The sequence below is a fragment of the Myodes glareolus genome, chromosome 16 (assembly GCF_982192425.1).
Source record: "Myodes glareolus chromosome 16, mMyoGla1.1, whole genome shotgun sequence".
NCBI classification, from domain to species: Eukaryota; Metazoa; Chordata; class Mammalia; order Rodentia; family Cricetidae; genus Myodes; species Myodes glareolus.
The window spans coordinates 48,523,315-48,549,047 of NC_142041.1; the positions used below are offsets into that span (position 1 = coordinate 48,523,315).

Consider the following 25,733-nt stretch of genomic DNA (forward strand, 5'->3'; position numbering starts at 1 on the left):
GGCTCAAACTCTTAAGGAGTTATACTTGCTCTTTCTCCATTCTGTTTTAAGTCTTTCAAGTTACTTGATCTAATTTCTAATGGAAAAATGAGTAATTATTAGCTACGTAATCTATTCTTACCCTTTGAAACCTAGGCAAATGGAGAGAATCTAGCTCAACACGTATGCAAAAAAAAAGAGCTCAGTGCAAAACAACAAAGAAAGCCCTCAATTTTTCATAAGCAAAATTTTGCCCAAATGCACACATGATCAATTCATAAGGGATTCTGTGATTCTTGATACAGCTATCATGTACTATGTAATGGAAAGACATACTCTGTAATCATCAATTTACCTTGGGAAAAACTAAATCTGAAAATGTCAAGCAACTTTCTTAGAAACTAGTAAGTCATAAGCTTGACTTGCTAAAATAATCACATAGATATTACTGCTGAATTGGTAATAAACCTCCACCTTTTTTCTAAAATTAAATAATCTAAATTGCAAGTACTGCTTTCATTACCTTCTACATTATCCACATTTCCACAGCTTCACAGTCTCCTTTATCTTTCACAACAAAGATAAAAGGTTTCAAACATCCCAAATAAGGTTTATTTATACATCCTCAAGATTAAAGGGAATAGATACAAGGTTTGGGCCACAGAGAAATAAAGAAAATTCAAAACTTAAATTCTATATAAAACTTCTAAGGGAATATTTCTCATTTCCTTTTATTCTTTTCCTATTTTGATTAGCAACATGGTTTAGTCAACAAAGATATTCAGATTACTAACTTCCTAAAGAAATATGAACCCCATCGTTATAGAACAAGCACAAAAAGATTTCTATTGAAAAAGAAACCAGTTTGTGAAGAGTAAGATTAAAAGCAGCAATGCCACTGGTATTATACTAAGTATCTCTTGGGACGGCCCTCTCCACGCAATACTAAGTATCTCTTGGGACGGCCCTCTCCACGCATAGGAGACCACAAGCAATGAAAGGAAGTGATGGCTTTCTGGTGTTTCAACTTCTACCTAAATGTAGGTAAACATTAACAGAAGGTTCATTTTAGAGGCTTGGGTATTATAATTTGTCTGAAATTATCACCAGCAGTTAGCTTAGAAATATCTTCTGCTATAATCACGATATTAATATTAATAAGAGCACAGCAAATAATGAGGGACAGCTTGAACTATTTTAAGCAAACCACTGTATTTAATACTATCTTATACCTCCACAAAGAGTTAAGTGATTTGTCGTTTATTTCTTTTTCCATTTGGGTCATAATGGCTTGAGTTAAGAAAATGTTTCTAGCAAAAACATGTCAGAAATACATACCCATAATTCCATAAGTCAGCTGCAACCCTGCACTGGAAATTTTTTTTCCCAAATAAGGCTTTATGTATTTTAATACTTCACCAAGGTATTCTAAGGACTTTGTGACCATGGCAGATTTATCAGAAAATGTCTGGAGACTCCCGTAAGTCTTACCAACAGCCTATAAATAAAGGAAAAGATGATATAACTTTCCAAGTATTATACAATACAAACCTTGAAAACTAACTTCTTCCTTTTTCCTCACTATACACATACCTTATTAAACATCAGCCTTCATCCTTAAATTTCCAACAAAGATTCACAGCAAGTAAAACTTTAGTGAAGAATTATGTCTTGCCTTTTATAATTAAAGGTCAAAGGAAGAATACTTTCAAAAAATAAATTCCTTAGTAATTATTTACAGAATATCTGATTCAGCAAAATCATTAGTGAGGAGAAACATCTAACTGTTATACAAGAAGCCAGTAATCAAGTAAAGCTTTCTACACAGACTGGCTCATAATTCATGACCGGAAATCTCCAGATTCCTACAGGAAAGAGTTGCAAGTAGCATTACCAAATTCTTACAAGTATAACTCTTAACTAAGCTATATTATGTGAACTGATGTGCTTCACAGTTTACAACTTAAAGAATATTCTTCAGGAGCCACCGACTAGCCAGGTTAATGTTCTGCGTGGAGGAGATGGAAAATGTGGGTGAGAGGCTAAAGATGGGTCAACCGAGAGAGGTGGTCAACAGAAACATGAGGAGGGACATTAAGAAAAGAAAGAAAAAGAGATAATAAACCCAACAACCTCTGAGGAAGGTGAGGGTAAATAGGCTATATGAAGCTATAAAAGACAAAGAGGTAACTATAGAGATGGGTCAGAAAGCTTGAGAAAGTTTTAAACCACTGTGGAACTCACAAAGGCTTTCAGTGGCTTACGTGACAACATAAATGGCACCAGTGTGACCATTCTTACTGGCTCCTAGTGGATAGAGGGCAAAGCACAGAGGTGTAAGCAAACAATGAGAGAGCACAGATGCTGAGAGCACTGTTAGAGCAGCTGACATCAGCTCCAAGAGGACTGATTAAGTTGAATAAGAGAGGAAGCACAGCCTTGAGGGGCTAAATGGATGTAAGTCACATGGAATGAAGAAAAGCTAAGAAATTCAGTGAAGTGGGCAAATGAGAAGAGATATATCTTATTAAACCTTTTTTATTTAGCTTTCTGTCCTTTAAACATTTCATTCTTCAGAAGGTCACCAATTTTTGACCACAGTTCCCTTGAACACATGCTAAGCGTAAGTGCCTTGAAAAACTTTTATAGTTTAGATCACGACACTCACTAATTGGGAACCTACACTTTCTCAAGGAGAAAAAAAGGAGCTAGGAGGAGACTAGTGAAAGCACCATTATTGAAGAATCCGAACTCACAAATACAGATAGCTAGAAAATATCTTGAGAGATGTTTCAAATAACTCGGAAGCTTTCTTTCCTAGTATGCCAAAATTTTCAAGTGATGTTTCTTAAAGGACAGTAGTGACTAAATTGGATACTTTCATTGACTTTAAAGCCACATTAATAAAATGAGTTCAGTAAATTTGAATAAAACTTTTACCTATCAATGCTTACTAAAATGCACTTGGAAATTTGAGAAAGTTAATGAGTGATATTGCTTCCCAATATTGACATTTCTATACTGGAAAAACAAACACAAACACATACACACTCACACACACACACACACACACACACAAAATCCAGAACAAAAAGATACACATTCACACTGTCCCTTTCCTTGAGAAGTCTCTAAATATCGGGAAGCTCTCAGCTCATGAAGATTCATGCAAATTTCCTAAATTCTAATTTTTTTGAAAAGCTGAACTACATTATTAGCAACAGACACTGTCAGTTGTTTTCTTTGAAGTGATAGGCTTCCTTACTTCATTTCTGAAAAAAAGAAATGTCTGCCAAATGCCCAAGTCTGAATAATCACATTTTGTCATATTTCTTTCAAGATAAAAGCAGTCAGTTCAGCTTGCGACTCAAGTGCTCAGAGGCTCGTCCTTTAGACAAGGCACTGCTTTGGCACACTGAGTCCTTCACTTGCACTCTGCATTTTCATTTGGAGAATGAGATTGAGGGTTGGTATTTGCTAAAATTTAAATTTTATTTCCTAATTAATGCTTTTCTTTTAAATGAACGAGCTCAACTTCTCTGTGAGTGCATAAAACATACGTTCTAAATAATCCGAGGGGGTTGTGTATGCTAAGACGCTCACAGGATTTGAGCAAATTTGTCAGTATAGTATTGAGATTGAGAACATCTTGAGACGGTTCAGTAACTCCCAGCAGTCTATGATCCACACTTGAATATTAGTGACCATAGCACTTCAATAACTATATTTAAACTCCCCCAGACTAAAAACTATGTATTTCCGTATATATATATAAATGTGCCCACAGAGGCCAAAAGAGCACAGTGAATCCCCCAGAACTGGAGTTAACTGGTTGTTAGCTGCCATGTGGGTGTTGAGAATTAAACCTGGGTTCCCTGTAAGAGCAATAAGTGATGTTATCCAATGAACCATCTCTCCAGTACCATAGTGTGTTTCTTAGTACTCTGATAGTAACTTCTCATATATCATATCATGCTGTTATTTTTATGCAGAAAAAGCACATTAAGCCAAACATTGGTACTTTATAAAAAAAAAAAACTCCACTTCTAAGAATGGACCTAAATTGGTGCTGGGGCTTTAGATTTTTGGAGGACTTCACACTATGATTCTCTTGAATCACATAAAAATGGCCTTACCTTAATCCTGTAAAATATCCCTGCAATGAATAGGTTTTATAACTGGACACCTGCCTTCATTCTCCAAGTCTAGAATTCACCAAAGGGAATATATGTAACTAGGAATGGACACTGAGTGCTAATGAGTTTCTCTGGTCAACAAAATCTGATGTTTTGGCACAAATTATTGCTCCAGAATTAACTATGTCCTTCACTGGGAAGACTCCCAGAAGGTGTGTGTATATGTGTGTGTGCGTGTGCGCGCGCGCTTGAGTGCCCATCCAGATTTCATTCCATGCACCTTTCCCCTGTATTTGGTACTTTTTGATCCCTTTTCTAAGACAGGTAAAAGTTGCTACATGAGAACTACAGGAAATCTGAAATCTACCCTAAGGAGCAACATTCGTTCCTTTCAATTTCTCCTAAATGTGTACCATAATCTATATTACTTTTGCTAATTTTCACAAGGTCAAATCAGACTCACCTAAAAACTTTATGCTCTTTAAAAGATAAATTCTAAATACTTTACATCAAGACACTCTGACTCTTTCCTACTGATGAAATCTACTGACAGATTGGCATTAAGTATTTAAACACATTGTATCATTAGTTTAACCTTTGTGTATCTTAAATTCTCAGATCAGTAAACCTCTTCTTAGATCAAAGACTACTTTAGGTTTTTCAAATCCCTAAGGAGCACTAGATAATGCTACAGCATTTTGCAAAAACCTATCATTGATTTATTGATAAAAAGAAAAATTCATTTAGGCTGGTTTAAATTAGAGGAGATCGAACTGCTAGTGGAAAGTCTGCCTTCTAACTCCTTTTTTGATCCAAAACTGTTGGACAGACTCACTTAACAGCCATATAAAATATTCAACAAAAATTTGTATTTCCCATCTGCATATTATTACGCTATTATTAGTTATCATTAGAGTTTACAGACATCTCTGTTTGTTACACAATTATATTTTAACTTACTAGAAATCAAAGGAATTAAGTGAGTTAACAATATGGAAATAGCTTATTGGTTGTAATTATTTTCATACAAATAGAACCATATTTTCATGTAGTTAATATCAACGTACTCGAAAGTAAATCTACTTTTATTGTGAATAATTTACTAAAGACAATCATTCAAACATTAATAGTTTCAGCTAGGCTTATGAAATAAATACCATCCTATGTTACATTTCTTTAAAATTAATCAAAACTAAAATTTTGAAAGGAACTTAAGAAGAAAAATTAAAAGAAATGTATTAGATTTTCAAGTTCTAATTGTATTATGAACTAGTTGGTGCTAACGCTTACAGTATCAATGCAGGGTAGTAAATACTTAGCTGGAATCATCAGAGACTCAATATGTTTATAACAAATACAGTTAGCACCTGGATTGTTACCAACCAATAGCAATAAGATAGTATTTCATTTCAGTTGGCCTTGAAAAACAGCTTCCATATATTCTTTCTTAGGTTTTCATTCTTCATTAAGTATGAATTTCCTGCTGTCTTTAGAGTGAATAGTCTATCTTGGAGCAACACTTCCTTTCTTTCAGAAGTTTACAATAAAAGGCAACCAGTAATATGACTCACTTTATAGAAAAAAATTAATATTTAAAGATTTTTCATTGATTATTTGGAAGATAACACTAATAAATGAAAAATACCTCCAGGAACTGAATAAGTGCTTGTTTGGGGTCTTCTGGGCTGGGCAAATGGTCAATTTGAGCCTGTGAGAAGATATTCTTTACTTCTGAGAGTTTAAATAGTAACCTTGTCATTTCAGCCAGCTGTTCCATGTACTTCTTTTCTATTAAAATAAGGGAATAATCATGATTATTCTATAAATATGCAATAGAATATAAGTTGCCCATACACTGGTGTGCATACACACATGTGCTGGAAATACACCTTCGTTTCTGAAATATGTTATGCAAATTTTCACAAAGGTAAAAACTGAATTTAGGCTTTTTACAATTAACCTAATCCAGAAAGTTATTTAGGTCAAACAACTACACAAAATATAAGAGCAAAAGTATAACCTTTTCTGGCCAGTCTGAGTGAAACTTATGACAGGTTACAAACATTAGCCTTTAAAAAGGTATATTCCACACAAAACAGAACTGTAGGGACTTTAAAATGCACAAATATCTTCAGTGGCTAATAGTAAAATAGAAAAACAAACTATTTCATAAAAATAGTGCAAAATATTTCTAGCTGGGTATTCTTTTTAAGGTACTCAGGCCGGGCGGTTAAATCCCAGCATTAGGAGGCAGAGGTAGGCGAAGCTCTGTGAGTTTGAGCTAGCCTGGTCTACAAGAGCTAGTTCCAGGACATGCCCCAAAACCATACAGAAACCCTGCCCCCCAAAAACCAAAAAAATAAAAATAAAAAAAGGTACTTGGTGTGTAAGTATGTACTTCAGATATATCATTGTCTTCTTCAGGGGAAAAAGCAGTGTGTCATCCAAGGAGCAAGTTTTGTCCTTAGCGCCAAGGAAACATTCTTTTAGCTTTGTAGCAGTTGGTATTTGCCATATGTAGTTAAAAATAGAGTAACAATAAAAAATAGACTACAAAAGTATTTTATACATATATATTCATAGCTAACCATATTTTGAATATTTGATAGTAGTTTATTTAATCCATATGTACCCCCTGAATGCCTTATATGACACTTACCCACTGCCTGTTCAGAGTTCATATCAATTAGCAAATCAGGTTCAGAGAGGTGTTTTACGTGCATTTGCAAAACACAACGGATCCACGATCTTATAGTCAAGGACTGAAAGGACGTGCAGCTTGACTGAGAGAGTGCTTCACACACTGTGCTGTAGAGACAAAAGGGAAAAGGGATGTACCGAGAGCAGAGCTTGTAATGAACACATCCCTTGGCTGTGCTGACTTCAGATGAATACAGTACTTCAGAAATCATGCAGATGTACATGAAAAGATCTGTTAAACATCTTTGTTTTCATTTTGCATATTATAATTTTTAATTTTCCTTTTCTACTGGTGGTGTATCTATAGATTTAGGCCAAGAGAAAAATTTAGGAAGTATGGAATAACAAGAATGTAAAAATTATAGGCATTATAATAATGTAATAGGTAAGCAGAAATAAATACAAAGAACAGTAACAAACAAAAAATGGCACTATCAATAGCAATTAAACAGAAGAGGTCAAGACAAAAAGCTGGTTAAGGACAATATATTTCTACATGTCTCGACAGAACAATTATGTTTCCATCCTCTTATGTTCACTTTATAAGCACTCATTATCAAAGATAGTAACAGAAAATTCTAAAATACTGCCCCCTGGGAAGCAAACAAAACCTCCCTCCTTTTAAGCCAAACACATACCTGAGTCTAAATTCTAATTTATGAGGGGCTCCTGGTGACAGAAATGACAGGTATAGATTTATCTTAAACATAGCATTCTGCAAAGGCAAAGCCATTTTTTTCTTCTTATTTTGTTTTGATATATGTACAAGCATAGAAACCAAAGGTTTTGTTGGGATGTCTTTCTTTATTACTTTGTCATATTGTATTTTGAGACAGATCACCTGAAGCATGCCATTTTGGGATGGCCAGCACGCTCCTATGGTCTGCCTACTTATATATATCCTAGTACTTGGGTTACAGAAGGTCACTTTTTTCCAGAGTACTTGGGATCAAACTTACGCCATTAGTTTTGTAAAACTAAAATCTTATCAACTAAGCCATCTCCTCAACACCTAAAACAATGCATAATTAATTAATTAATTAATTTTTAGTCAGGGTCTCAATATGTAGCTCTGGCTGTCTCAGAACTTACTATATAGACCAGGTTGGCTTTAAATTTGGAGATCCACCTGCCTCTGCCACCAGAGTATTAAGACTAATTCCTGGTTTAAAACTATTTTTAAATGTACATAAATCAGAGTTTAAACATTTTGAATAGAAGTTTTCCCTAAAAAGTATATAATGCAGAAACACAAATCGGACATTTACTACCTATATAACTTTCTTAAAACTAAAGTTTCTTAAAGCTAAACTTTCTAAAACAACTCTGTGTTTCAGTTTCTTCAACCATTACTAATAAACACTGTTTTAAGAATAAACACTAGTGTACATACATAAAAATACACATACCCAAACCAGGCAGTGGTGGCACATGCCTTTAATACCGGCACTCAGGAGGCACAGGCAGGCAGATTCTGTAAGTTGGAGGCCAGCCTAGTTTATCTTGCATATCGAAAGTAGTAGACCTCATGTCTCCAAACAAATACATTAAATTACATTGTAAATGCTATCACTATCATTTGGATTACAATGAGAAAAGAGAGTTGAGAGGCCAATGAACATTCAAGGGAGGCAGAAAAGAAGAGCTAGATCAGAGGGCTAAGCCCTACCATAAGCAGTGTCGTGTTGAGGAAAGATAAACGAGGAAGACCATCAGGGTACATGAAAGAAAAAACTCCAGTGGCAGCAGTTGCTTCTCAGAGAAGGGAAGCCTCCTGCCCAAAGTTTATGCCCAAGGAGAACAGGAGAAATGAAATACTAAAGATCAAAGACAAAGGAAAAAAAATTTGAAAAAGAAAGGTGCAAGTCTGCTTTGCTAGTGACAACTTTATGAGAACATCATCTGATCATGAAGGTTGTTTAAGACAATAGACCTACTTCATAAGAAGGCCCAGGTACAACATTTGAGCTGAAACCAATACTTATGTGAAAAAGAACCCATCATCCTCACAACGTACAACCCTGGGTTTAAGTACCAAAGCTATAGCTGGGGCTTTTGGCTGAAGAACACAAGCTCATTTGGAAAAAATAAGCCAAGTCATCCTGAAAACAACAGAGCTCAAACGTGGTCTTGCAGATTCATATAACTCATTATAGTTACAAAAGACAGGAAAATGTCATCACTGTGAAGTTTCTAAGTAACACCACGCAGCCTTATATATGTGCAGTCATCAAGAGAAATAGCCATTCAATTGTATACTTTTTTAAGGCTCAGTTGTACAAACTGGTCTTTACTTTGGGACCTAAAGGCTTGTATGTTAAGAAAATTGAGTGACTCAAGAGAAATGAATAAATAAACATTCATTATTATTAGAGAATTCTCATACCAGAAGTTCTAAAAGCAATCCAACTGATGCTGAATTCTCTTACTTTATGAGTCAAAGCCCAATGAAAAAACATAAGTTTCACGATGCTGACTAATCTCCTTAGAAAACAACTGACTCACTACATCACTCTTCATTCACTGACTGGCAGCTGGTACAAGAACTCCTCATGAGGTCTCTCAGGCCTGGGTGATGATTTCACCCTCTTCATCATGATGCTTTTATGAAGTTCCCACATTGTAAAACACTATTTCTACAGCAACTTTACCTCATTTTTTAATATATATGTCTCTATGTATTACTGAGGTTGTTCCTCAAAGCCTCTGCAGGACAGGGCAGGAGACACAGGCAGATTAAACAACAACATGACTGAACTGGAGTGCATGGTTCATGATCAAATCTTTAAAAGTCAAATCTTTAGTTTTAGTTAAGTCTAAATCTACAATAATATGCCAGTGTTTCATTGATCCAGCAATAATACCTATACAATTTTTTTCTCCCTAGGGAATACAAAAAGGTCACTTAAAGATAATAAAGCAGGATTATTTGAGTGCAGACTTATAACAATCAGTCTCTCTCTCTCTCTCTCTTTCTCTCTCTCTCTCTCTCTCTCTCTCTCTCTCTCTCTCTCTCACACACACACACACACACACACACACCACACCACTTAATTGAGATTTCATACTACCTGCTATTATATTGGTAAAATGTCTGCCAACTGAGAGGATATAAAGTACAGATTAGTTTTCATTAGACAAATTCTTCCAGGATACTGATCAGGACTAGACTAAGGAGTATTTCTGAAATAAAGGTATATACCTATTTTGTAGCAAATGACTTAAATATCTTGCTACAACTTGAGGCCAGATGATATCATCCCAACCAAAAAGCTGAATTATTGATATAACGGGCTGAGGCTGAAGATCTGATGGTGCTGTGTTTGGCATGTCCACTGCGAGCAAAGTAAAATCTAGATTTAAAAGGAGAGAAAGTTCAGATGGGACATTTTTTTAAATCTTCCCGTCACCTTTAATTCCAAGGAATTTAAAAGCCCCAAATAAAATAGAAGTTTCAGAAATGTAACTTGAGGTAAATTAACATTTAACACTGTCAAATATCTGTAACCCCATCGTGATCTCTGAAAGGTCTAAAAGCATCTAGCTTAGTAGCATTACAGGCATGGCTCCCTCATGTCAAGTCAGTGGGTTTTGGTAATCTGTCTCCACCATTCAAAGGCCCAGGTAAAATCATTTCCAGCACCTCCTTTGCTTTGACCAAGTTAATTTACTTGCCACCTGCCACACGTGCTAATGCTCACTGTAAATACCAACCTTTCTCTTCTATTAAAGACTGGTCTCCTATGATCAAAGACACCCACTTTTTCAGCACCCACAACCTAGAAGCTAGAATTCTTTATGTTATCACTTTATGTTTTCCCGAATTCGTCAACTCAGTCTGTAGCTATGGCAGCAAAGCAACTATCCTGAGGCACTGACTCCTAGTAGGCTTTCTAGTGTGGCTGTGCGTCCTTCCACTCACCTCTTCCTACTGAACAGACAGGGGAGGTTTACTTCTTGTTCTACATTGCTACTTCTAGACCATTCTCATTTCTTCCCCCCTAAAATGTCTAGCTTTAAATCTCTTATACATCATCAAACTATACTAGCAATAAATTCTTCTTGGTGCATATCCCAGTTTCCTAGGCTCAAAATCTCCCTAATAGCAGTTTTGCCGTGAACTCTTGTTCATTTGGAATTCCTGTATTCCACTGATCTATTCTCTGTTGTAGTTAAAGTACTCCCACATTGATACCCAAAGCACTGGGCATTATCAATTATAACCTCTGGATAATTTCATTTTTAAGAACTTCAATAGATTTGCTTCCCAGCTTTCCTCTTCTAGGATCTGAACTCTAACAATTCTTGGCTTATAACAAATCTACAGTCCTTCATACTATATAGCTTTTCCCCATCTCTCTTCTGCTTTCCTATCTTCTTTTCCTTCTTTAGGAAGTTTGATGACAGTCCATGGCTTTTACACTGTTTTCCTTTAACAGTCATGTTCCTCAATCACCTTCAATCAGTTCACTGACGCTCTTCAGAACTGGGAGGATGACGCAGGGGAAGAGCACTTGCTGGGTAATCACAGGGCCTTCAGTTCTAATCTTGAACAGCCACATGAAAGCGGGGCAAGGCCTTGCACGCCCACCATCCTGGTGACAGGTAGATCCTGGGAACTCTCCAGCCAACTGGCTTACACTTCAGCAACACATCGTGCTTTTATAAGGCAGAGAACTACAGAGGAACTCACCCAACTCCATATGTACAGAGCATTTGAAACCCACCCCCCCCAAAAAAAACATTCTTCAGGTTCTGGTGACTTACTTGGCCCTCCTTCCTCCTGTTAAAGGCAATGGCTGATTCTCAGGTCACCTTTTCTTGGGCCCTTTCCTTCCTAGTTTCGAGGGCACGGGGCATCACCCTTTCTTAGATTGCGTCTTACCTGCACTCCTTTCCAGTGTCCTTTTTTGCTTCTCCTTAGACTACAACTCTCAAACTAGAAATACACTGTGAATTGATCCACACACACCTTTTCTCTCCATTGATTCCTACACTCATGAAGGCTTTAACCAGTCTCTTGGTTTTAAGGACTATTTATCCATGGATAGTTTAAAGACAAACCTCCATCTCAAAAAATGTCTGGGAAGCCTAGCTTATTACAGACAAGTTCTTATTCAACGTAGTTGATTTTAATGCATACCTTATATCAAAATACCCGCAAATTTAAGAATTGTCAGTTTTCTGACACAAAATAGTTCCTTCATAATTTTCTTATTTCAGCAAATTGCTAGTTACTCTTGACTCCTCTCATGAACTATTCTGATTACTTTACCTTATTTGCTTAGCAAATTCTGTCATGTCTACCTTCAAAATACCTTTCCTTCCTTTAGATCTGATCATTTCTGACCATCTACACTACAACTTTAATCAAGCTGATTTGGGTTGTTTGAATAATTTCCTAACTGCCCTAATTCCCTCTTTGCTTCCCTTTTTCTCACCCAGAAGGATTATATTTCCTTTTTTGAAAAAATACCAAATTTCTAATCTCGAAATAAAAATGGAAGTCTTTACACTTCTTAAAAAGGTAGAGCACAGCCTTTCTATTACTAAACCACATCTCAGTCTCTCACCCTTTCCTGCTCCACCTAAGCCTGCATCTGCTCCCTTTAGTTCCCTAAACACTGTTCTTTCCCTCTCATGTCCTCCTCATTCAAGTCGGTGCCCTCCCTCCCCCGCCAGCACTCTATTTAAAACTGCAGCCTACCTTTTGCCCCCTCCCCATTTTGGTTTGTTTTTGCTAGAGGTAGTGTTTGTTGTTCAACAGTAATCCAGATTTGGGAAACTGAGTCATGGGGATCACAGTTCAACCAGCCTGGGCTACAGAGCAAGACTCTCAGAAACAACTGCAACAAATTATCTTTGGTCCGTCTGACTAGATCACAATCTCTGTGAGAACACAGTTTCCTTGCTTGTGCTACCTCCCACTGGTATATTCCTCTACCTACAGAAGCTACTTTTTCTTAAATGAAGGAAACAACTCTCTCTCAACCTAAGTCTACTCCAAATCTGAAATCTACAACTTTGACTCTGGATTTATTAGGCATTTTACCTAGGACAGTGCCGACTAAATCAAGACAATACTACTTTTATTGATGGTCTAGCATTCTGGATGACAGAATACACTTCAACTTGTATACAACCAACTTGCAATACAACCAACATGGATTATCAGACACCACACTAGTTGGAAACCATGACCTTACCACAACATTCTATCTATACTTAAAGTCTTAATGTACTTTGGACAAAGTCTGAACTCTTGGCAAGATTTCAATTTCTTATCCACTTTTTAAACATTCATTCCATTATTTATGGACTTTTTTAGTTCATCTTTCCTCATCAATTCGAGAATAAAATAAATACTGATTTAGACCATCGGGATTTTTTGTTACTGTTATTTCTTCAAAGCATTACATTTAAATACATAAAATACTTTCAAATGAACATTATTTAAATATATGCAGCAATGATACAAATCTCTTGTCTATTCAGGAGCTTTTTAACATATTATGGACACGATTGTTCTTTGAAAAACAGATAATGGCCTCTTCTCAGTAAACTGAAAATATGTTCATATATTAAAACCTTGCCTAATTGCATATTATTCAGAGTCCCTGAAAGTCTAAGAACATGTATTTGGGCCAATAATCATTTTAAATAAAAATTACAATCTAAATAAAATCTAGGGAAAGTCAGAACAGTAATTCTAAGAATTTCATTCCATCCCGATCCTACCCTCATGGAGCTTTAGAACCATTCTCCCCAACTCCCTTGGTCTTCATGCAAATTATCTTATATTTAGATTAATTGTTCAGAAAATATCAAAGTATACTACTTGAACTAGATATAATCAAATGCTACCTTACTTTGCAAATAGTTGTGAGTGTAAAAAAAGTTTATGAGCATTCAATGCTTACATCTGAAAATTACATTTTCTTTTTAACACATTATCATTTAATCTTTAATCATACATAAGTCAAAGGTACCCAACTTAAACATGTCATTCATTCCATCATAGATCTGTCACAATGTTTGTAATAAAGCAAGAGATTGACACCAAACAGAGGAAAATACTGACAAAAGTATGCAAAAGAAGAAAGCAACGAACAATGAACAATTAATGCTGACCTGCAGCGGCATCTGCAAGTTGGGAGAGAGGCACAGAGTGCGCCATTCTCTGACTCTTCAGAAATGAAAAGAAATGCCTCCACAGTGCACTGGCGACCGCAGCAAGGTGGCGCTCTTTAGCCGATAACGAAGACTGAGCAATTAGGTCCACATTCTCCCTTTGAAATTCCTGACACAATTGCTGATGAGCACTCCTAAAAAGAAATAAACTATAGCTCACATTCAAGAAATCAAGGTAAAAATCTTTTCAACACATTTTACTCTTTTTCATGATTACATCATGGGAAAACTGAGGGAGCACTTATATAACTAAAATCTTTATGCCAAGGCATAATGCATTTCTTGTTATTTGAAGTATGAATGACATATGAAACACCATAAAGTTAATGTTAATTACTAATGTCAACCATTAATTATATGTTTTTTAATATGTCAGATTCAAATGAGAAATAGGCAGCTTCATATTAGGGTTTCCATTTTGCAATTTATGTATGACAATGATTTTCCTTAGAATCTAGACATGAAAATAATTTTTAAACCATTTTCTCTTGAGGTTTTTAGGGCACATATACTGGGAGGAAGATAAGAACATTGGCTCATGTGTGGTATTTTCAGCTGCCCATTTTTCTCACATAGGCAGAAAAGCAGCAATCCTTGGTGCTGGTATACAAAACTGTGGGGGGACAGTCTTGGTTACTGGACCAATAGGCTACAAAATCATTTTCACAGAGTAAACAACAAAAAATTCTGTTCATTAACACAGCATAATTCAATATTGTCTTAAACTATGATTTATCATTAATTACTTTTTGGTTAGCTAAACTTAAATTTTAAACATCTTTTGGACTCTAACAGAAACACAGGTGCAGAAAACTGAGGTTAGCAGCCTGTGCAGAGGAAGAACAGAGACTTCTCGATGACTGGGAAGAGAGGCATCGCAAAAGCAAGCCACAAACTAATAAAATGTGTGCTCAATGTGGAGTGAGGCCATTTCTTTGTCTGTTCCCGTCACTGCCATACCTAGAGAGCAGAAGTAACCACGGGGAATTCCAGCCTGCCATTTGTTCTCCTCAGCTGTACAGAAAACAATGAGATGCAAAAAAGAAAGGAAAGAAAACCCAAGGCTTCCGTTGACAGAAATTGTTTTTAACTAAGGAATGTAACCAATACATTAAAAGATAATTAATTTAAACGTACTTTTTCTTGATGCTTTAAGCAAAGTATTTAGGACATACACCTAAAGTAATTTTACAAAGTGGTTACAACAATACATCTTGTCACATAACTATACACCAATGAGTAAAAATTCTAAATCTAAATTACATAATATTAGGAGCCTCTGCCTCTTTACATCAGATTTCTGTACAATCATGGGGCACTACTTAATCTTACTTTAGGTATGAAAAAGGTGTACGAATGTCTTGGCAAAGAACATATAGAAAGCTATTCTGAAAACAAAAACAACAAAAACAAAAGCCCTAGCTAAGTATCTGATGTGTTCTCTGTGTAAAAACCTGCCTGAGATGCTCTCAATTTAAATTAGAGGCTAAAAACTGAGCAGTTTAGGTCCTGTAGGTTAGAATACGATGAATCGTATGTTACTAGCATTCTTTGGAACTAATTCATCTGCTCCTGGTGACACAGAAAAGATCAGGAATGCCTTCTACACTAAAGCCCAACCAAAACAGTCACTATTTCCCCTGAATTTTAGTATCTTTTTTCAGGTATACTGACTTTAAAGAATAATAAACACTGTATTATTCACTACTTCTATATAAGTCACTTCTTTATTCACTAAAACATACTCCCTAGGAAAAAATAACCTTTCTAATTAGTTTCTATGTGTAAGAAACTCTCTCCCTACAATGTTAATTAATCATCTCATCTGCTGTGATTGGTGGGGCACACCTGTAATCTCTGCACACAGGAGGACAAAGCAGAGGGACCATGAGTATGAAGCTATTTTGGCTACACAGCAAGATCCTACCTCAAATATGGGGAGTGGGTGAGGGGATCAGGCCACCAAACCTCATAAGTAACAAAATAAACTCAGAGAAAATTAAAGATTTTAATATAAGACCTGAAAGAAACTACTAGAAGAAATACTTCAGGACACTGAAGAGCCAAGGAGCTTTTGGATAAGACCCCAAAACACAGGAAGAAAACATAAAAATAGACCACGAATATTAAGCTAAAACGTTTCTGTACCACAATGGAAACAATCAACTTAAAACAATTAAAGTCAGAGAGAAAATATTTACAAACTACACATATGACAAAGTTCAAAATCTCATCATTAACAAAAGAAAAAATGACTCTAAAATATTTCAGACATGTCTCAAAAGACTACAGACAAGTAGTTAACAGGCATATGAAAAATAATATAAAAATTAAAACCACAATGAGGTATCTTCATTTTAGCAAGGAATCGTTTCTATAAGGGAGGAATTGTAGGGGAAGAAATGCAGAGTGGATTTGATTGAAAAACACTACATGCGTATATGAAATTCTCAATCAATACATCAATAAAATTTCTATTTGCAAAGGTATCTTTCTCTACTACTAACTTTTAAAACAGGGGAAAATGCTAATAGAAGTCTGTACAGAAAGATTCATTTTTGTTCTCTTTTTTCCCCCCTGTACCCTTATATCTCAAAGATAGAGATGTAAATTACCTACTTGTTTTGTTTGCTTGCTTTTGTGTTGTGAGACAAGGTTTCATAGTGCTTGTAGCCCTGGCTGTCCTAGATCTCACTTTATAGACCAGGCTGGGCTTGACAGGTGAGACCACTACCTGTCATTACCTCCTGAGTGCTAGAATTAAAGGTGTGTACCACCACTGCCCCACTACTATCTACTGTTTAGAATAAAAATACACTCTGGTTTAAAGAGTGGTGGTTGGTATATTGGAAAATAGGCAAACTAGTGCTGGTGAGAATGTAGAGAAAGGGGAATCCTTTTACACTACTGTCAGGGATTTATTATGATTTTTTTGTTACTATGGGGGTTCCTCAAAAAATTAAAAGTGAAAGGCCATGAGCCAGCAAGCCCACGCCTGAGCATGAATCCAAAGGAAATGAAGGCATTGTGTCAGACATCTGCATCCCTATTTACTGCAGCACTACTTACTACACACAAGAAATGGAAACAATGCTCCATCCGTCAAGTGATGAATGGACAGAGAAAACGTGATAAACATGAGAGAGTATTACTCAGCCATAAAAGAAGGAAATTCTGAGGCTGCAAGACAACTTGGCTGGTAAAATGCTTGCCAAGTGATGTAGTTAGTTTTGATTACTGTGATAAAACACCATGACCAAAAGCAAGTTGGGGGAAAAGGGTTGATTTGGCTAGGACTTCCACACTGTTGTATATCGTGGAAATCAGGCCAGGAACTCTAAGAGGGAAGGCCCCTGAATGCACAAGCTGATGCAGAGGCTGTGGAGGTTTGACATTATCTCTAATGTCGGTACCGGAAAGGGGGCAGGAGGATCCCTTGGGGCTTGTTGGTCAACTAGACTAGTTGAGTCAGCCACCTCCAGGTTCTGTGACAGACCATGTCTTAATAACTAAAATGGGGAGCAAATGAAGACAACCAACAATGACCTCAAGCCTTCACACATATGGATATTCATGTGTTGCCACCTGCCTGCCTACTTCTTCCCTCCATCAAAAATGATAAAATATTCTGACAAATGGAGATCATGTTAAGTGAAACAAACCAGGTACAGAAAGTTCTGCTGTACTATGCAGAGTGAGTATAGAAAATAATTACGTATTGCATATTACAAGCATAGAGGCTGGTGGTAGAGCTCAGTGGTAGAGGGCTTGCTTGAGCACAAGATCCAAGGATTAGTCCCTACTGGTACACACACACACACACACACACACACACACACACAAATTAATTAAAAATCTACTATAAATTTGACATACTCCAGACATTACACCATAAAGAAAGGATGAATGTCTAAAGAACTAGATACGCTTGAGCTGACATGACTGCGTCGCAGCAGATGAAAGCTCCATAACATGCTACACCACAAGATGAGCAAATGTTACGTTCTGACATGTCAACTAAATGAAGAAAATCCAAAGCCCCTGAGATGACTCCTTACAAAAGTTGAAGCTGATAGCAGAAAAGTTAAATAATACATCCAAAGCTCATATAGCTGAGGGCTGACCCTGAAGGTCAGACACTTCCTTTACACACTAACTTACAACATACGGTCTTTTAAAGATTAAACATTAATTGTTGCTGTTTTCTCATTTTACGGACTAAGAAAACTTCAGTGAGGAAGGAAGGACCTGGAGACACAAGGGTGAACCTGCGCACTGAAAAGCCAACAGCCATGGTAGAATTCTGCATTAGCTAAAACTAGAGAAAGACAAAACGTGTACTTAAGACAATTTTGAAAAGGACAACAGATACGCCCCACCTTTTACTTTTCCAGTAAAAAGTAAAGACACAGTAGGAATATCTACTGGTAACCCCAGGAATATGATTCAGAGATCTGAGTAGATAATGGTTAAGCACAAAGCTTACACTGCTAGTGCATTCCTTTCCAGAGTATGCAGAAAAAAGACAGGGTCTAATTAAAGCTGAGACACTGACCCCAAACTAAGTGTGTCTGAGAAATGTGCATCATTGAGTACTGCAGACTGGGAGAGCTGTGTACCCAGAATATGCAAACACTCCTATTTGGATCCCCAATGTTCAAACTTCATAAGTCTGTTGCACTCAGGGTGAATCATGACTCAGTCACAATTTCTCTATCTCTGAAGAAATGGCAAGCATCAGCCATTATGAAGGCTGAATCACACATCTGCATACAGCTACTGGTTAAAGATACCCATGCAGTCTCAGGTATTTTTAAAATCCAAATTTCTGGAAAGGAAAACTAATTATAAAGGACTTGTGAAAAAAAATGGTGTATTACAAAGTGCTGGCAGTAAAGGGAGCACCATCATTAGGGACAGGACTGTGAAAGAAGAAAACACCGGAAACATTATTAGAACTCCAGATGCCACAGATATCCTCAAAGATACTTTCTACCTTTTTGAATAATCAGAGGAAAATTAGAAAAGAGATTTGCTGCATAAAAGCTAAGGTTTACCAAAACTACACATAGACACTACACACACACACACACACACACACACACACACACACACACTTTCCCAACACTTGGAAATTGTTTTGAGTAAAGACAGCTTTCACGCAGCCTAAAGTAACTCTGATACACACAAATGGAAGTATGCATAACAAGGCCATCTTATATTATAAACGATAAAATACAGTAACAGAAAATAAATTTGCCAAATGCCAAGTTACTCAAATTGCAGCTTTCATAGTAGAAGTAATACCGACACTGAGCACATATTAGTATTTACTACGCGCCTGATATTATGTCAACTATTTTATAAGTATTATTTCTCACCCTGTGAGGCAGAAACAATTATTACTCAAATCTTACAAGTGAAGAATTGATACAAGAAAAGAATGTGCTATGTAGCTAGTTACAACAAAGCTAGGAAAGCTGTGTGACCTTGGAAGAAAAGACTCCCATTCCCGGTCTTAGTCAAGAACGGTGGCTATGGTTGTTAAAGCCACCTAACAGGGTTTTTGGGAAAAGCACATAAAAGTCCTTGGAAGTATTCATAACTCCATGATTACACCCAAACTCTTTCTAACACACTATTCACATGTCTTATGGCTTTAAATTTGTTCTGCTGTCCCAACTTCTGCTGCTCATTACACCCAAGGGATTGCCTTCCAGATCTGTTTATTCAGTTCCTCCTTCCCCACTCTCCACAATGTTTTCTTGTCTTCATCTGTCTCAATTCCTCACGGTCACTGATTTATCCCCCAGCTCACTTCAACCTTGCCGGCATGGCAACAGAACCTGTGGCTCTTCTCCGCACTGCTGCTTTTCCCTGCTGACTTCTCAGCCCTCTGCCCAGAATGACCCGATCAACCTATAGGTCACTTTCCTAATATGCATAGATGTATGCATTATGTTTCCAAATTTAAAGAAAATCTCTCTTGATGGATCTTTACTGCACTTGACAAACATGCCACAGTGCATGTTGACAGAGAACAGCAAAAACTGAATCTTTTAGCTCTATTCTAAACATGATAACTCTAAAACTTTGCAGTATTAAAAAATGTTTCAAATAACTGTGAGGGATTATTCCAAGTATCAACTGATTAAGTACTGAGAGAGAAAGAGAGAGAGAGAGAGAGAGAGAGAGAGAGAGAGAGAGAGTTCTATAAGCAAAAGCCTTGGAAGCCTTTCCTCATCTGTAAAATGGAACTACTGTGTGCTTCACTACACAAAAATAACATATAACCCAAGTCCCAAAGTTTTAAAGCTGGAAGCTACTTTAAAAGCTGCCTAATACAATTTTGTATTTATACTAGGATCAGTAAGAGTGCCATCAGGAATAAGCTGGTTAATAAAGCTCAAACAACTAGAGTCACCATTAATGAGTGAGTGAGTGAGTGTGTGTGTGTGTGTGTGTGTGTGTGTGTGTGTACCAAATAATCCTTTATTCTGGGAAATAACAGTAATTATCCCATATTACATTCTGTGTAATTATCAGCACAGATAAGGAAATGGCCATGCAGCTAGTTGCACCATGGATCATACTAAGCAACAATGTCATGATTCTGAGCAGGAGCCTGAACATATTTCATTCCTCTATTGTGTATGTATATATGAAAAACATAATTTGCTCAAGGAGTTGTTTCAGTAACTCACAAAACACACATGTAAGCCTATTTTACCAGCACCATTTGCAGGACACAAGGCAAGCAGCACATAATGGGTGATCTGTACTATATGGTCCTGAGTTGAACGAATACATTTCTCTATTATGATCTATTTCTACCTCTGTGGTTACAGTTCAACTTATGTTTATAACAAAGAATAAAGGAAAAAGTTTATGCTGCATTTTAAGGTTTCCGTTTTATTATACTTTAAGATGCTTCCAGCAATTGTTATGAATTAAGGCCACAATGAAAGGTTAGTTGATGCTTTATGAAATTACAAATATAAGAAACTGTTTGGTAGTGTGACATTATGATTTAAGAATTGCTAAAGGAAGTTCCATATAATTAATTATCAGTAAATGACAATTCATTTCTTTTAGACATTTAGAATAGAATGGATTATAGTTATGGATTCAATTTCTATGAACTCATTCTCCAAACTTTTTTTTTCCCCCGAGGGTTTTCTCTGTAGCTCTGTACAGGGTTTCTCTGTAGCTCTGGAGCCAGTCCAGGAACCAGCTCTTGTAGACCAGGCTGGTCTCGAACTCACAGAGAACCGCCTGCCTCTGCCTCCTGAGTGCTGGGATTAAAGGTGTGCAGCCACCGCTACCCAGCCCATTCTCCAATCTTAATAGCAAGTAAGGGAATAGATGAAAATGACTGAGGAGTAAGACAATAGTCTTCAATATGAAACATAAGTTTTCAAGTTCATCTGCTACTAGGATATATTATTAAGATCATCAGTGAAGAATGAGGATCTTTGTTCTTGTGGTTAAAGGCAATCAAAAGTAAGATCATTTCTGTAAAAAAAAATATTAACTATTATTATTGTGTAGGTGCAGGGGTATGCTATGGGCAAACATGAAATAAGGCATGTGTGGAGGTCAGAGGACAACTTTGTGGAGATGATTCTCTTCCACCTTTATGTGGATTCTAGGATCAAATTTTGGTTGTCAGGTTTATGTGCTGAGTCACCTCACTTGCCCTTTGTGAAGCATTTGATTAAACACGCACCCACACACACACACAACACACACACCCCTTTAATAGTACATCTAAAACTTAGAAGGGGGCCTTCAGAAGAAGTCTGATGACCTGTGGGATTCTGTACTAGAGAATAAATGCATTGCCTATACAGATGCTAAGGAAACGGTGGATGCTGAGGGGCTGAGGTAGTGGTAGTCTCAAGTAAGGATAAAGAGAATGAGAATGGATGGTGGTGACACACCTTTAATCCCAGCGCTCGGGAGGCAGAGGCAGGCGGACCTCATTGAGTTAGAAACCAGCCTAGTATACAAAGCGAGTTCCAAGATGGCTAGTGCTGTTGTTATACAGAGAAACCTTGCCTCGAAAAACCAAAAAAGTGAGAAAGCATGGGAAACAGCTGGAGAAAATGAAGCACTAGATTCCTTTTGGTCATGTGCTCACTGGCGCTGTGAAAGAAGTCGTCTAAGAAAACACAGTAGGTAAGTACCCCTTCTGGCCCTGCCAGCCAATTGCGAATAAAATGAGTTCAGGAAGATCCTTTGGGCAGATAAGTTGTCTTATAAAAAATAAATAGGAGTGTGCTTTGTTACCCTCCGACAGCTCTGATCATTCCACTACATCTTTAGCTGACATGCCAGGATGAGGGAGTGTGCTTTGTTTCATAAAAACCCAGGAGTCATTTTTATATGTATTAAATGCAAACACTCAAAGATTTTTAGGCCAACTATTATACAAGTAAACTCAACTATTATACAAGTAAACTAAACTTAATTCTATTTCTGAGAATTTTCCTAATTGGTGCGAATAAATTTCTAAAAAGAAAAGGATTTAATGGTAATGTCGGCGGATTCCTAACTATGTCAACTAAAATGGCCCCGTCACAGTCAAATTTGCTCTTTAATTCATCTTAATGGATTGGGCATATCAATAAATATTGAAAATGCCTGGTCTCTTTTTCCTCCCTCCATTTAAATCAAATCCAATTCCATGTCAACAGATTATATGGATGTACAATTACAGTATCTAATGCAATGGGGAAAGCAGTGTTTTTGATAAATAATTTTCTAAAACCTCTAAAGCATTCTGCATCCTCAGTACTTCTCTCAGACTCAAGAAAACCAGTAAATTATACGAGACACTACTGGCCACTGCCAATTGTTAATGGATTTAAAAACCCTATCATCAGATCTAACAGTGACAAGTAGTTTGGATTAGAAAAGTCAGCCAATTAGAGTCAAAAGGGAACATAGTGAAGCTTCCAAAAGAGAGTTGCTTTTTTTTTTTATCAAAAGTATAGCCAAATACTAATGGAAATAACAATAACGCCACTGGTATGACATAATGCCCAGCTAGGGTATATAAATCTATATTCCCTAGAAATTATGTAGTTTTTATGTGCATAAATGCTTATAGCTCTTGTTTCTGTTCTACCTTCTAAGCACAATGTAAATAATTCCTCTTAATTTACCAGTCCAATTTTTCTTATCCCTTTGTCTTTCCTTCTCTACTAGAGTGTCTACTACCAGAAACCCATCTGTAACTTCATTGTAAAAATACATCACTTTAAAAGGACTATTTAAATTTAATCCTATATAGAAAAGGGTATGACAAATCAATGTATAAAATAAATCATCAAAAAGAAAGCAGCTCAGACTGACTTAGAATAAATGTATATTTAACAGCAAAGAAACTTCATGATTTTAAATGATGGTTATCCTAGATACTTAGTTAAACAAACACTCCTCTACAGAGATGCTGTCAAGTACTCTTACTGTAGTTCTTTGCAAGGAAAGAAAAGGTAGGGAGAAAGTGTTCCTAAAAGATTATCCATTAAGTCAATGTGCTGTGAGGTTTACTATAAAGAGTTTAGTATTAAGAGCTGAGAGCTTCAAAGACTTTTATGATAACACTAATTTCTTTTTATAAGTCTTCAACAAATGAAGCTTTTATCTGGTTCTATGCTTGGAGTTTGATATGTGCTATTTGTGCATGTCAGGAGTCACCTGCATAGAACCAATGAAAACATGAATACGTAATTTTAAAAAGTCCATTTCATGATGTAAAAAATATGCATATATACTTATATATTATATATCGTGCATATACTGAACTAAGAAGTATTGAAGTGGCTGGGCATAATGGCTCACACCTTAATTCCAGCACTGAAGAGGCAGAAGCAGGCAGATGTCTGAATTCAAGGCCTGATTAGACTACAGGTTCTACGACAGCCAGGGCTACACTGGGAAGGGAAGGGAAGGGAAGGGAAGGGAGGGGAGGGGAGGGGAGGGGAGGGGAGGGGGGGAGGGGAGGGGAGGGGAGGGGAGGGGAGGGGAGGGGAGGGGAGGGGAGGGGGGGGAGGGGAGGGGAGGGGAGGGGAGGGGAGGGGGAGGGGAGGGGAGGGGAGGGGAGGGGAGGGGAGGGGGGGGGAGGGGAGGGGAGGGGAGGGGAGGGGAGGGGAGGGGAGGGGAGGGGGGGGGAGGGGAGGGGAGGGGAGGGGAGGGGAGGGGGAGGGGAGGGGAGGGGAGGGGAGGGGAGGGGAGGGGAGGGGAGGGGAGGGGGAGGGGAGGGGAGGGGAGGGGAGGGGAGGGGAGGGGAGGGGAGGGAAGGGAGAAAATGTGTCAAGTCAAAGATTTGTGATGAATGGAACCAACTGATCACCAACTGTGAATGAGTATATAACAGTGCTTTAAGAGAGGACACAAAGGCAAAAACAGATGGAACCACAAAGATTCTCTCTTACAAGAATGAACACAATAGCATGCAGGCTGTGAATATTACCTAAAAATAGAAAATTCTAATCTACCTGCAAACAAGAAAAGATTAAGTTTCATGATGAAAGTGAAAATATTTCACAGGGTATTAAGTGTCCATCATGTACAATTCCAGTAGGAGTCGCCCACCCCACCCCCGCCGCCCAAATTTGCTCTTGTGAGAGGAAACTGTTTACAGTAATTTGTTGTCTACCACTTTTGATAAAGCTTAAAATATCTGGAGGAAAGTAACTTTAGTAAACACAGAAACAAAAGATAATCAAATATATTGCATGCATTGCTGGTAATTATTCTGAAAGAAGAGCACAGCTTAATTATGTAACTAGTAAGACAATAATAAGGTATTTCCAAAGGATGATGGAAAAACATCCTTTGGGGAGAAATCAGCAGTTGTCTTTATAAAGGTAAATATGAAATTAATAGTTTGTTCTTGCAATTCTTTGTCTTGTAGAACACAGGTTTACATTAGGCTTCAGTCACTCCTACTTTTAGTCTTCCCAGCACTGGGTAATATAGACAGTGGAGCTAATTTTCTGTCATTCTAGAAGAACTGCTGCATTGCTAAACTTATCATCATCACCTCTGAAACACAGTAAAAATCACTGTTAGAACTGATGGTTTATGAGATCAAACCCACCATCAACAATGGCAACTCAGCTTGCTTGTGTTAACAGGAAAATGTTTTACGAGTTCCACCACTGGGCATCAATTTAACTCTAGCGCAAGCTATGCTGTAAACTGTGAGCGTAATTTATATGGTGACCTGTGTATAGGGGAAGCAGTATCTAGGTGAAACATCTCACAGCCTGACAAAATGCTTTGATTTGCACCATTCAGATGATTGAGCAAAAGGAGTTTAAGCAATCACCACCAATAGCTTTTATCTCCAAATGCACTAAAAATTTATTACTGAATGAGTACAACCTACTGCTTTAGAGGCTGGCTTGATAGAACAGAAATGATTGGATAAATATTACATTTTCAACTGCTACACATCTTGCCCATTAGGTTTAAATATTGGACAAGCTATGTGCTTAAGATAAGTATCAGTCTTAGCTGATTCCATCACATAGTACATTTAGAAAGTCTCCAAATGTTTCCATAGTAACATTTTTTAACGTACATGTAGCTGAGGATACATGTTCCTTACCAATTAGGAGAAAGAAAACCTAGGAACCACTGTCCTCTTCTTAAGTATCTATTTTGTCTTTTCCTTAGCACTTGGAGTTATCAGTATTTACCATCTGTGGCTGT

At 37.2% G+C, this 25,733-nt stretch overlaps 1 protein-coding gene across 1 annotated transcript in view; it reads right to left on the bottom strand.

Annotated features, from left to right (window-relative positions):
• Mms22l (MMS22 like, DNA repair protein) overlaps window positions 1-25,733 on the bottom strand; it is a 113,625-nt gene that overhangs the window by 16,880 nt on the left and 71,012 nt on the right. The window contains exons 15-19 of the mRNA XM_048419858.3: window positions 13,947-14,140; window positions 10,018-10,168; window positions 6,775-6,923; window positions 5,761-5,903; window positions 1,318-1,477 (exon numbers count right to left, since the gene is read on the bottom strand). Coding sequence (XP_048275815.3) covers window positions 1,318-1,477; window positions 5,761-5,903; window positions 6,775-6,923; window positions 10,018-10,168; window positions 13,947-14,140 — 797 coding nt within the window. The remainder of the gene's footprint in view (window positions 1-1,317; window positions 1,478-5,760; window positions 5,904-6,774; window positions 6,924-10,017; window positions 10,169-13,946; window positions 14,141-25,733) is intronic.